Below are 13,097 nucleotides of genomic sequence, written 5' to 3' on the forward strand. Positions count from 1 at the left end.
TTTTGGTGGAGCACTGCCGCCCCCGTGTGGATATCTTGCGACACTACAACAGCGGGGTACCCAAGACAGAAGCGTTTCAGGTCCCAAGTTCTGTGGCTTCCTTGGACCCTGAAAGACAGATAGATGTCCACCAGGGCTACGACACTTAAGTATCAGTCTGGAGTGGGAACGGGAGAGCATGGGGCTTCTTGCAGAAGGTACCTTTGGGAAACCGGCCTTAGGGGTGTGTGTGGGCAGATGCAGCCTTCGCATCCTGTCCAGTGCAAGGTGGGCGGGAATAGGCTTTCTCCCTTGAGCTAAGTATACAGAACGGTCTAATTTCAGGGCAGTAGAGGTTGGGGGGTGATTTCTGGGGAATGGAGCAGCAGTGCCTCCCCAGCCGGCTGTCGGGCATGGGTGTTAGCACCAGGGCCTGCAAGCCCCTCCCAGTGTGCTTGGTGGCCTTCTTTTCTGCACCTGTGGTTGGGCTGCGGTCTAACGGCCCAGCCTCCCTCTTCTGGGCACGTGGCCTGGAGAGATGCTATCTCCAACTCTGTATTTTTAACTCCTCTTTCCAGAGGATGTGGCTTCTGCGGAGAGCTTCAAAGGGCGCCCTGTTTGCCCCTGTCAGCAACCATGACGTCACGGAAATGGGAGGGGGCTGTTTAGCCCCAAACACCTGGAGGGAAGTGGGAAGCTCTTTCCATTTCCTGTTCTACTTTTGGCTATTGATTCGGTATCTGACCAGCTTGCCATTTCAGGGTGCAGCTGTTTGTGATTCTTGGAGGAGATCCTGTGCCTTACGTGTCTGTGTGAAGAGGCCCAAAGCTGGCAGTGCGGCTCATGTGGCCGTCCACAACGCAGGGGCTGGTAGTCCTTCAGGCTGCCCCAGCGTATGCACTAGCAAGAGTCACCTTATTCGACAGTCTCTCTCACATTCCCTCTGGAAGGATCCCTTGGGGGACCCAGCCTTAGCTGTGTGTGGGCAGGGGCAGCCTTCACATCCCGGCCAGGGCCGGGTGGGCTGGACATAGCCTTCCCCCCTTGTACTGAGTAAGCCAAAAGCCATTCTTCCCACGTGTTACTTGAGGGAAGTAGGCTTGAGGGGACTAGTATGGGTCACAGGAGAAGCTGAAGTGGACACCAAGTGACCTTTTGGTCCTGGAACGTCAGTAGTCACGTGCAACCAGAGCTGAGACGTTTAGAAACCCCTGTTTCCCAGGGTTCAGTGGGGGCTTTGAGTGCTTGCACGGAATGCCCTCCCCAAGAGGCCACCACTCGAGTTTTCATTATTCTGATAGATTTGCCAGCTTACTCTACGCCTTGCAAATGGCGGCGGTGGCTCACCCAGCCCCGTCCTCTATTAGTTCCCCCCCCTTCTTCCCTCTGGAGCTCAGCTTCCCCCCAGGACTAGTGTGGGGGTCCTCATAGGTTCATTTGTTGGTGTCTGTCGGGCGCCAGGTACTGCGCTATGAGGACATACCAATGAGCAAGGCGCTCCTCCCACCCCAGCAGCGGACACAGTCCGGCACACTTCCCTGCCCGGATGTCACCTGATAGGGAAGTGGTGTCAGGGTTTCACGTGAGACTTGGGAGTTGAACTCTATGGTGTACCCCAAAGCAAAATGAGAAGGAAAGCTTTAAGCCTCAGAGGGCTGCCTGGGTGGTCAGAGTGGAGCTCCTACCTGGATGCTCCCTAACACAGGCCTGTGCAGCCTGTCTGCTTCCTGTCTGGCTCAACCATGACCCCAGCTGCACTGGGAGGGGGTGGGCAAACCTCTGAGGAAGTCTCAGAGCACCCTCCATGTTCTGGCCTTGGGACACGGAGGCCCAGTTTTCTACTGCCAGAGTTGGTCTACATAAAGCTCTTGAGGGAGCAGGGCCTTTGTCTAGACCCTGGAGGCATCCATCTTACAACCAGCCCTGGCAAATTGTTTGCTGCGGATGGGTGCCTTCCCTCCGTGGGTTGGTCCAGGCTGGTTAGGATGCAGCAGCAGCTTTGTGACCACTGTCTCTTTGTCGTGTCTTCAGGTTTCCTCAGTAACCCCTTCCTTCTGGACTAAGCAGTGGTCGGCCTAGAACCCGCCATGAAGGAGCCTCTTGCCTGTTCCCAGCACTTGTTCAGCCCCTGTGGAGACAGCCCCCGCAGTGAGGGGATGCTCGTGTTCTGATAAGATGGCCATTTTTTCAGAGAGTGAAGTTGACACCGATCTCTTGATGGCCTCCTGCCTGCCAGGGCCTTGTCACAGCCTAGCTTGGGTTGGGCCTGGAAGGAAGAAACCTTACTTCAGGGGTGTGGTAGATCTTCAGCCCTTGCTACAGCCCCTCACCATGGTTCTCAGGTAACCCTAGGGTTCTAGTGACCTCTGGATGTTGCTGTCTGATGGCACTGGGCTAGTGTGGTTCAGTAGAGGCCTGGGCCTCTTTCAAGTCTAGAGGAGGGGTCTGTCTTTGGCTGCTCTGTTGCCTTCCAGGCATTTTGCCCACCCCATGCTCACCAGGGCCCCTGCAGCTTCTGTATAGCTATAGCCAGTTTCCAGGAGTACTCCTGCTCCCCAGCCCCCACACTTTCTTTGCCTGGATCTTTCTTTTTTCTTTTTATAAGAACAAAGTGAATTACTACTTCCTGGAGGAGGGAGAAAAACTAATTTGCCCTAAGTTTTTAATGGTTGATAAAGGCTTGCTCTACTAACCTTCCCAGGGGCATTTTCATTTAATACTGGGAAGAGAATGGCTTAATTAAAAGAAATTCCCAGTGGTAGTCCCCTGGCATCGTGTCAGACAGATGAGGAGGGGTTTGGGGAAGAGGCCTCAGAGCCCCTCCTCCATGTGTGAGGGTGGCCCTGTCCTGGTGGTGTCTCTTGAGGCCTTTCCCTTTAGTAATCTTGAAAGGCTTCTGTGTAGGCTAGCGATGAGGCAGCTTAGAATGAGATTCTGTGGTTTCTCTGGGACATGGGTTTTGCTGTAGGTGGCCTCCAGTCCCACCTGACCCCTCATAGGTGGTGACCCTGAAGCTCATAGAAGGGAGGGGCAAGCCCTCCATCCCCTCTTCAAGCTGGCAGCCCCATCCCCATGAGAAGAAGCAGGCCTGGGTTATAGTTGGGAGGATCTGCCTATTTCTGGCATGGGCGAACCATGGAAGGACTGGGTGGTGGCGGGGCAGTCCTGGGAATCAGGAAGTACTCCTTTTTGGTCTTGGACAGGCAGTTGTTCGTTGGTCTCTGGAGTGTATTCCGTCAGAATCCCGCCCTTCGGGAGGACTGGGCAGAGAGCTGGGTGCTCTGAGGCCCAGGGACTCTCACTTATGCTAGAGGTGAGCGTTTGGGACATCTACTCTGCTTGGCCAAGTCCCAGCCATAGATTTATAGGGTGAAACACTTCTCAGTGACAAGACACTCTGAGCATGAAAGAAAAAAAATGTCCCTGGAGAGTGGGTGACAGTGTTGGGGACACTTGTCATTCTTGTCTGGTAAATTTCAGCTATAGGTCAGGACACCCCTCCCCCATGCTGTCGGCCTGTTATGAGTGGCCCCAAGGCATGGTATGAGCTGGGACCCACACTTGTTCAAACACCTTCCTGGCCCTTGGCACAGCTTGCTTAGTGGAATGTTTAGGAGTTCATCCCGAGAAGAGGTTGGGCAGCGTGACACACACACTTCGGTTTCTCTCTGCCTAGCTGGTGCTAAGCAGCGTGAAAATGTCCCCACCAAACCCAGTGAGATAGGATCACAGTTTCTGCTCTTCTGAGTCATCTTTAATGAAGCCATGCACAGCAGAGCGATGTACAGTACAGCTCAGACACACAGGAGCAGGGAGGGTCTAGACAAGGAGTTAAGTTTTCTACACCTTGAGGACAGAGTACTGCGCATTTCTTTCTGGATGCTTTAAAAGAACAAAAACCAAAAACACGCTCTTTACAACATTCACCAGGAGCTGCAGTCGCGGGGGTGGGGGTGCGGCGAGCAGGGGTGTGTGTGAAGGGTCTTCACATCCAGGAGAAGCAGCAGCCCCTGCCTGTCTTGAGTGGCCGGCAGCAGTGAGGAAGTAGGGTAGCAGCGGCTCTTCAGCGGTCTCCATCACAGATTCAGGAGACCCAGGTGATGGGGTTGTGAGCTGCTCAGACCCGAGAGCCTTCTTTAGGAGGTGGGCGGGCTCCTTTTCGCTTGAAGAGAGCGAGGAGGGGTGAAGAGGAAGGAGCTTGGGAGTTCAGCCTCCTTCAGTCTGGAAACCTGGAGTGAGGAAGAGCAGAGGTCAGGCTTGGTCTTGAAGACTAGGACTCAGGGATGCCATGGGGACGGCTGTGTTTGGGGCTGTGCAAAGTGACTGGGGACCTTGTCAGGGTAGAAGCCTGAGGACTCTAGCCAGGCTTAGGGATAATGAATATGGTGTCTTCCAGCACCAAGCTGAGGGAGGCACGAGGTACACAAGCGTCAGAGTGGGAATCTCTTCTCTACTCATCGGCCGCGTGGCCCTTGGTGTGACCTGGCCTCACTTTCTCCATTTCTAAATAAGGATGATCAGAGCTGTTCCTCATCTGTCTCAGGAGGGGCGGGGCCCCGCTGAGGATTCGGAAGGGAGGATGTTCTGGTAAACTCCCTTCAGGCCATCACAACAGCGGCCGGTGACAGGAAGTGACAGAAAAGTTCTGCCCATAGTCCATTCTTAGGATTCAAAAGCAAATTCCCATGGAGGGGACTTGCTCTCAGGGCTGGGTCTTACCCTGAGCCCCCCACCCCCACCCCTTCTCCAGCTTTGATGCTGTCTCACCTCAACTGGACCACAGCCGCAGCGTCATGAGCAGGTTAAATCCGGCCACTTTCAGGAGCAGGATTCGGAGTCCCATCACTGACAGGTTTTGAAAGTTGAGGTTCATATCTGGGAAACCAAGAAGTCATAGCCGTTAAGGGTATGTGCACAAGAGGTCTGTACAGCAAGGCGCTACGGACTTTCCCAAGAGCTGGTCAGGCTGGTGTGGGTGACTGCAGCTCCCGGGTCCATTTCTTTGAGCCTCTGCACACACCCCAGGGCAAAGGGATTTGTGTATTCCTCCAGGGCGAGAGCATCGTGTTTTAAGGCAACAACCACCAAAGGACTTAACCACATAATACTCTGAGGCCCTGTAGGCTCTGGGATGGGGCTGGGGTAGGTGCTCAGGGCGGCTGTCACACCCCGTGGGCCTGGGCCCCTCAGTGACACCACAGGAGCAACAACTCAGGAATGAGGTGGCTCTGAGACAAGACAAACCTGAGGCTGTGTGGGTTCTACCACCTTTCTAGCAAAGCTTCCCAAGATGTCGAGGGACAGTGCTCTCAGAGTGACATGGTTAGTCGGGCTGCTCTGGAGGGGCTCACAACTTCCCAGCCGCACAGTAAGCAGCTTCTTTGGCTGTCCTTACAGAGGAGCTAATAAAGGAGGCGCGGAGGCCTGGAGTGGCTCCCGGGCCTAGTGAAGCTGAAGACGCATCTTGCTAAGAACTTAGAATGGAAAATCAAGTTGACCATGATGGAGGGACTCAAGACAGATCATGGGCAGCTGGAAGTGGGTTTGGAAGTGCTGTTCCCATCCCCAGATTCATCCCTTCTCCTCCCCTATGCACTAAAGGTTATTATGGGCTCGTGGCTTCCTCCAGCATCGTGCAAAACTGGGCGGGTCCTTCTCTTACCTGTTTCAAAGCTTTTCTCTATCAACCTGGCATCACAGGGAACATCTAAAAGAAAAAAAAACAATTGTCTTAGAGTCTAAAGCATGCAGACTTTTATGTGATTCTTTGGAAGAGAGTGGGGAGGGAGCATACTACCCAGGGGCACCAATTGGCACAAAGGTCCTAATGGGGGCAACACCCCGACATCTGGACACTCTTTCATTCTTTCAACATATCTGGGCTGTGAAAGTATATGCTATGTTACATGGACCACAGAGTCAAAATAGTCTGGACGTGGCAGGTTTCAGTCCAGAGACCAGTAAAGGCAGCGAGACATATTCACAGTGACTAGGGCCATATATTTCCATGTATTCCAAAAATGTTCTGGAACCCAAATTTTTTCCTTTGTCATCCCTTAGTTAGTATCTAGTCCCACTGACTCAGAGGCTCTGCTCCTTCCTTGAAGCCCCATTGCTTTCCCATCTTTGTGTGGTTCTATTCTTGAAGCCCAGGTAGTGTTATCCACTGGAGTCCCCCCCATCACCTGGCAGAGCCTCCATCATCTCTCTCTTGCATTCCCGTTCTTCTGCTGGACCTACTACAGTCTGCCTTCTGCACAGCAACAGCCTTACAGTTTATGGCACTTAGTTACTTTTGGAGACAGGGTCCCGGTAGTCCAGCTGGCCTTAAACTGAACTTGCTGTGTAGGTGAAGATGACTTTGAACTTGTGATCCTCTTGCCTCCACCTGAGGTCTGGCCCTGATTTACATCATCCTACTCATGCCCTGAAGCTTTCCCTTGCTCTCAGCCTTCCCCTCACAGTTTTCACAGGGTCCTCCCTGGCCGAGGCACAGCTGGTCCCCTCTTATCCTTTACATTGCAGAGTGAACGCATTTCCTTAGAGCCTTCTCTGAGGTGGCTGTTTTCTTAACTCTGTGTTAATGAGTATATTAATTACAGCCCGACATAGCAGACATGTTCCTCTGCCAAGAGCTGATCTTCTTTAATCAGAATGGTGCTCCCTCCACATCTGACCTCTTACGTCACTCCAGCATCTGGGACTCTGCACCCACACACTCTAGGCAGACATGGAAATCAGGGAATCAGAATGGTGCTCCCTAGGGTGCTCCCTCCACATCTGACATCTTACATCACTCCAGCATCTGGGACTCTACACCCACACTCTAGGCAGACATGGAAGTCAGGGCAGACAGCTGTGCGGCAGGAAGGGCATGGAAACTGTGCCTGGGAGAACAGAGAGGGCGAGTGTGGCTCCAACAATGACAGGAAGGTGGGTGAGAATTCAAAACAGGGAGACTAACTGAGGCCAATACTGGGCCAACACCCTGTGTCCTGTTCTCTCGTCTGCTTTAGGGCCAGACATTTGTGGCCTGCTAGGACAGGACATGAGTAAAACAGGATGTGGATCTTGCTGACAACCGATGAGTATCTGACCAAAGCAGCTTTTAGACCACAGATTTGAGCTGGACCTCTCCTGAAGCGAGGAGACGGCTTTAGGTGGCACTCACCTGAGCTGGGGTAAAAGGCGTTCTGCCCGAAGGTGTCTTTACAGTTCAAACTACTGTGGTTACTCCAGGCAATGGCCCCATTGCTCTTGGAATCCATAGACCGCATGTCCAGCACGGTGTTCTTGGAGACAAACACATCAGGTGGCACGTCCTCTGACTTGTTGACGTGGGAACCGAAGTCGGTGAACAGGCAGATGGTGCTGTTCTTGGCCTGAGCATCTCTTAGCTGGTACACAGCTGGTTTGGGGTCCTGGATGTCTGTGGGCCAAGAGGACTGATGTGAGAAGGTGATCCTCTTTCCCTTCTACCTTTTGTGTTCTAACAGAGGCCAGAACTCAGGTGCCAGTGACAGGCACAAACAGAGCGCTCTGGGTTAGCTGGTGTTGTTCTCAGGCTTTAGATCAGAAGTGACACCTTAGAAACCAGCTGTTCATGGTGGGCTGGGGACAGGCACAAATCCTGAGTCCTGGCCAAGTCAAGCTCTTAGTAGTTGCTCTCCACGAGGTCCTGTCTGGCATTCTGGGAAAATTGAAAGGGAGGGCCACTAAGCCCTCTGGCCATTCTTTGACTTAATAGCATCTTCCAAACTCAGTAACTAGCCAACAATTTTGCTCTGGCAGGATGAAAACAAGCTTAGAAAAAGTGGACCAAGCTGGTCCTCTAGAGCGCTCTCCCTCAAGTAGGCTGGACACTGGTGGGAAATGCAGGCCTGTGATATCTAGACATGAAGTTGGAAAATCTATCATGTCATCAGGCGATTTCTCTCTCATTGGTAAATGTAATGAGTAACAAAGCTAACATGCAGTCCAAGTCCTGACTCTCTAATTTACCACTGACAGCCTTGATTAGATCAACAGGCAACTGAAGTCTCAGAACTTTCACCTATAAAATAGACATGTTGCTTCATTGCCTTTCCAACCAGGCTCTTTTGAGAAATGAGTATTTCTCCAAGCCAAATGAAACTCATCAAGCACACAGCACTTAGCAAATGTGCCAGAGATTCACCATGAACACACACAATCAAACAACCCATCACACTGTCTATTCCAGGAAGTAGAGTTTCACCATGAACACTCACAATTGAACAAACCCATCACACTGTCTAGTCCAGGAAACGGGGACCCTTCCTCAGTGCTGAGACAATTCCTTATACTTTTTCTGAGAGATTTTGTTTTTAATGTGACTCTCGCTGACCAGTCTCCCCCCCCCCCCCCTGCCCTGCCCCCCCCACCCATTGATTTGTCCATGCCTTCGCCCCCCCCCCCCCCCCCCCCGCCCCCGGTCCACCTTCAGAGGAGGAAGCAGAGGCTGGCCGGAAGGAAGGATTTAACACAGCAGACCACCTAGAGAGTTTCCAGCAGGGCTGGGACCTGTCCTGTATGTCCTGATCCTGTCCTGTGGGTCCTGATCCTGTCCTGTGGATCCTGATCCTGTCCTGGGTCCTGATTCTGTCCTGTGTGTCCTGTCCTGTGTGCCCTGATCCTGTCCTGGGTTCTGATCCTGTCTTGTGTCCTGATCCTGTCCTGTGTGCCCTGATCCTGTCCTGTGTGTCTTGTTCCTGTCCTGTGTGTCCTGATCCTGTCCTGTGTCCTGATCCTGTCCTGTGTCCTGATCCTGTCCTGTGTGCCCTGATCCTGTCCTGTGTCCTGATCCTGTCCTGTGTCCTGATCCTGTCCTGTGTCCTGATCCTGTCCTGTGTGTCCTGATCCTGTCCTGTGTCCTGATCCTGTCCTGTGTCCTGATCCTGTCCTGTGTCCTGATCCTGTCCTGTGTCCTGATCCTGTCCTGATCCCACTCCCACAGTTCTTCACTGTGCACGGACTGTTTTCAGACCCGTGTGTTGCTCTCTGCTCACTGAGACAACCAGGGTGGCCTTGGCAATGCAGGCTTCCAGCTGGATCCTGAACCAGAGCCATCAGGGCCGGGCACAGCTGCCTGAAGCACAGTGCCGCCTGAGAATCAGCAGAGCTGGGTGGGCGCCGTGATCTGACCCGGAGCTTTGGCCCCTTTCAGACAAGAAGATACAGCTGTAGCACAGAAGCTTCCTAGATTTTAGTCCCTTTCATTTTCGGCCCCAGAGACATCTACTGCCACCTCACCTTTCCCCCTGAAAATCAGAAACAAATCACCTTTAATCGGAGGTCTTTGGGTTCTGTCCCTGTGGTGAGACCTCCTGTTCCTACCTCATAAGAAAAACACATTTTTACCACCGAAAGGCATCAGAGGTCACTGTAGCGAGACTGGATCAATTTTTCAACTACAAGTTCAGCTGTTCTGGATCCTAACCTGTCATCACAATTCAAAACGAGTACAGAAGGCCAAGTCTGAACGCATTAGCACTTTGGGTCCCCAGGGACACTGCGTGATGGAAAACACCCTTGCCTCTAAGTCTGTGCCCCGTAGTTAATGACTGGGAACTCAGAAGTGAGAGTTAGTGACACAGATGTGGGTCATTCAGGCTTGGATAGCATCAGGAAACTGCCCTGCAGGCTTTTCAGGAAGCTTGACCACCCCTCCTAATGACTCCTTACAGAGAAACGTGTGGTTGTCTTCCTCAGAGGCTTCTATATGTGAACTGGGAACACTTTAGGCTACCACAAGAGCCTGAGGAAATAAGAAATAAAGTTTTGCACACCCCAAGTTTGCTAGAGATTACACTAGCAGGCCATCAGGTCTTCTTGCTCTGGTCATTGGCATGGTCATACTCACATGGGCGCACAGCCAGGCTGGTCCCTGACCCAAAGGTCAGCGTAGTGAAGCCACCATATAACACACAGTAGAAGGGTGCTTTACAAGAACTCTGACCTGGGCTGGACCAGCCTGGATGGGGCACTCGTCTCCTGCCTCAGTTTACCAGTCCCCCTCAAGACAGAAGAGAAGTCTCACCACTGATAACTTTCCTCAGGAATAGTCTCACAGACCTTTCCATAAGCCACCCTGGAGCCAGTGGGGCCTTCCTGAAAGGTAGGTACCCGTTCTGGCCTCTACACCACAACTGAAGATAAGACAGGCAACTTGGAAGAATGTGAGAAGCCATGGGTTAATTACAAAATGATTTTTAAAGTACACGTTGTTTCTTTTTGTTTTCTGATAGGGTCTGGCTCTGTAGCCCAAGGCTGGCCTTGGATTCATGATCCTCTTGCCTCAATTTCTTGGGTGCTGAGACTGAGGCTATGTGCCACCATGGCTGGTATGAAATGACTCTTGAGGGAAGACTGCACTGGCAACACGTGGAAAACATCGGCAAGGCTCAGCGACAGGACTGGGTGTAAGAAGGCCCTCCCTTAAGGAGATGTGTCTGGTATTCCCGAGGGTGCACAGACTACAGTCGTCACAGCCACAGGAGCACTGCCTAGCTAGCAAGCCAGGAGGAAGCTCTGCCTCTTCCTGGGGAGTTCCATGATAAGGACTGACGCAGTATGGGGTACAGACCCTAAAGTCAGAGCAGTGTGGAGGAGCACGGCTCTCAGTGAGGATGCCACAGGGCCCCAGTCCTCCTAAATTTGGTGAAAAAGGAATCTGAAGCCCAGGAAACATAGAAAAGTGTGGTGCATTCCAGTCTGAAGCCCAGCAATGCACATTAGCATTTTAAAGTTTATGAAATCTTACAATAGGGAAAGCCATTGCTTCTCAAGCTAAAGGTTAATGTTACTATTCATTAGTATCTCGTGTGTGTGCATGCATGTGTGTGTTTATTTCAGTGTGCCTTCTCCAGCTGTAGGACACTAAAATTCCATTTCAAATGCTCATCTAATTTTCACCGTTAGGTTCTCTCTGCTCTGAATCTGCCTGTTCTCCTATTCACTCCTGCGGCCACAATTAGGGGCCTCGCTGGTGCTGATGGTTTCTTTCTAATCATTATGAAACAGCTTCATTTCCTTCCCACAACTGCACCTAGGCAGCTGAGCTGCATCCGCTCCTGCCCCTCCAGCAGCCCCAGCTTCAGGGATCTGCACACACAGACAGGATGGTGTCTTCCCAACAGGGTTACCTGCCAGGAGCAATGTCAATGTGAAAGTCTTTTCCGAACACACATTCTTGAGCTTCCTTCCATGATTTCGTGCACATCTGGGACCTGCGCATTGCAGGGATGATTCTAATCCCAATGGGACATTTCCTCAGTGTACCTCTTTTCCTGGTGGTCCCTCAGATGGACACACAGACATCACATCCTTATCCCATCTCTTCCTTCCCCGCTAACACCTATTTGTGCTGCACCCTCATTACAAGACAATTTTATCCTTTTGCGTCTAAACTGGTTCTCCAGAAATAGGGTGGGCTTTCTAATCTAGGTTAACTGATTAACCTTGGCAAGACGAGGTCCTTGATGAAGCACAAAAGCAAACAAACACAAGAAAAGGAGCCTTCCCTGGAGAGACGGGAAGCTCCCCCACCAGCAAAGACATGCTGGCCTCTTCGGCAATCTACATTTCTCCTGCTTGCTGCACTGTACTCTATGCGGATAGACTCTATAACCTCCCTGTTTTAAAGGCCGGGCAATTTTCTCTGTTGGAGAATACCTACTAATCCAAAACAACATGTTTTAAACAGCGATTTCCTCTCCATCAAAGCCTTATCAAACTCTTCTAGCAGGCACTTTTGAAAATGATTAGTGTGTGTGAGAGAGTGTGTGTGAGTGAGTGTGTGTGTGTGTGTGAGTGTTGTGAGAGTGAGTGTGTGTATGTGTGTGTGTGCCATTGGCACACATGTGAAAGTCAAAGGACAACTCCTTCCAGAGGTTACCTCTCAGTTTCTACCATGTGGATTCCAGGGATTGAACTCAGATCCCAGAATGAGGGAGCAGGCACCCCAGGCCAATGAACCATGCTGTTGGTCCAGGAGCCATTCCCCACTCCCTATAGTCATTGCCTGATGGTGCCTACATCCTGCACTGTGCTGAGGAACAGCAATGAAAGAGCGAAACTCTTTCCTCGTAGAGATCATGGCAGGAGGATGAATACAAACATGAGGCAATCTGGGTAAGAGGTTGGCTACATCCTCCTTTGTAGTCATGGCAACTGGTTTGTGCCTCCCTAGAACCCGGGTAACCCTGGGCCAAAACTGTCTGTTTAAACTTGGGATCCTGAGGTGGAGACCCTGCATTTTCTCATCTTCCCTCCCTCCCTTCCTCTCATCCAGCACAGCGGTTGTGATGCTGGAGCTGCTCAGTGAATAGCTATTGCATGGGTAGACTCTAAATATCCTCTCTTCAATGCAGCCCTAATGTTTATATTTGTTTGTTATGTCTATTTAACTTCCATAGGGTCTAATGTTCCGAATTTTGTATTGTTTTTGGCATTATGTAGACTTTATGTTCCTCCTTATCGCTAAGCTGAGTATGGAGTTTCTTAAGAGTGTGTCCGAAGTTCCCTATCTTTGGGAAATTTAATCCATCATCTTTTATGAAACTAAATGGTAACAAAAGTAAAAATAAATCTTTTGTTATACTTAGTCACAATTTCTTCTCTGATACAGATCTAGGAACCACAGAAGAGTCTAATCCTATCATAGAAAGGTTAATTTTCCTTGGCAGCTATCTTAGAAAATGCACCATTAAGTCAACGGCTGGAAATTTAGAATCTGAACCAACCAAATCTTATGAGGAAGCACACAAAATTAGTTCAGGAACCACTGGTTCATTCTTTAAGAAAGCAAGGGACTTCCAAAGGCCAGGCACTTACTTGGATAAACTTGGAGTCTTGTTCCGCTCCCCAAAGTGAGCTGGCCTACTACCTGGCCCCCCACCCTGGCACAGCACAGTACAAATACCTGCACTCCGACTGTGCAGTTACCCGTGACCCCTCAGATTCTCCCAGGAACAAAGCTTTTATGTGACCCTCTTCATGGTTTTCATATTATTTTCTCTTTCTTTGTAGGTCAATACCCAATGAATACTCTCCCAATGTTTCTTTCTCCTTCTTTTATGTACCTGTATCTCACTAATACA

The 13,097-nt window shown here is 51.0% G+C and overlaps 1 protein-coding gene across 1 annotated transcript in view; it reads right to left on the minus strand.

Annotated features, from left to right (window-relative positions):
• Positions 1 to 3,718: 3,718 nt before the first annotated feature.
• The window catches only part of LOC126493878 (T cell receptor alpha chain MC.7.G5-like), a 170,272-nt gene continuing 160,893 nt past the window's right edge, over positions 3,719 to 13,097 (minus strand). Inside the window, exons 5-8 of the mRNA XM_050130992.1 lie at positions 7,151 to 7,408; positions 5,642 to 5,686; positions 4,747 to 4,854; positions 3,719 to 4,208 (exon numbers count right to left, since the gene is read on the minus strand). Coding sequence (XP_049986949.1) covers positions 4,748 to 4,854; positions 5,642 to 5,686; positions 7,151 to 7,408 — 410 coding nt within the window. The 3' untranslated portion in view covers positions 3,719 to 4,208; position 4,747. The remainder of the gene's footprint in view (positions 4,209 to 4,746; positions 4,855 to 5,641; positions 5,687 to 7,150; positions 7,409 to 13,097) is intronic.

Source organism: Alexandromys fortis, unplaced genomic scaffold (assembly GCF_014885135.2).
Source record: "Alexandromys fortis isolate MF-2015 unplaced genomic scaffold, M_Fortis_MF-2015_v1.1 scaffold_347, whole genome shotgun sequence".
NCBI lineage: Eukaryota > Metazoa > Chordata > Mammalia > Rodentia > Cricetidae > Alexandromys > Alexandromys fortis.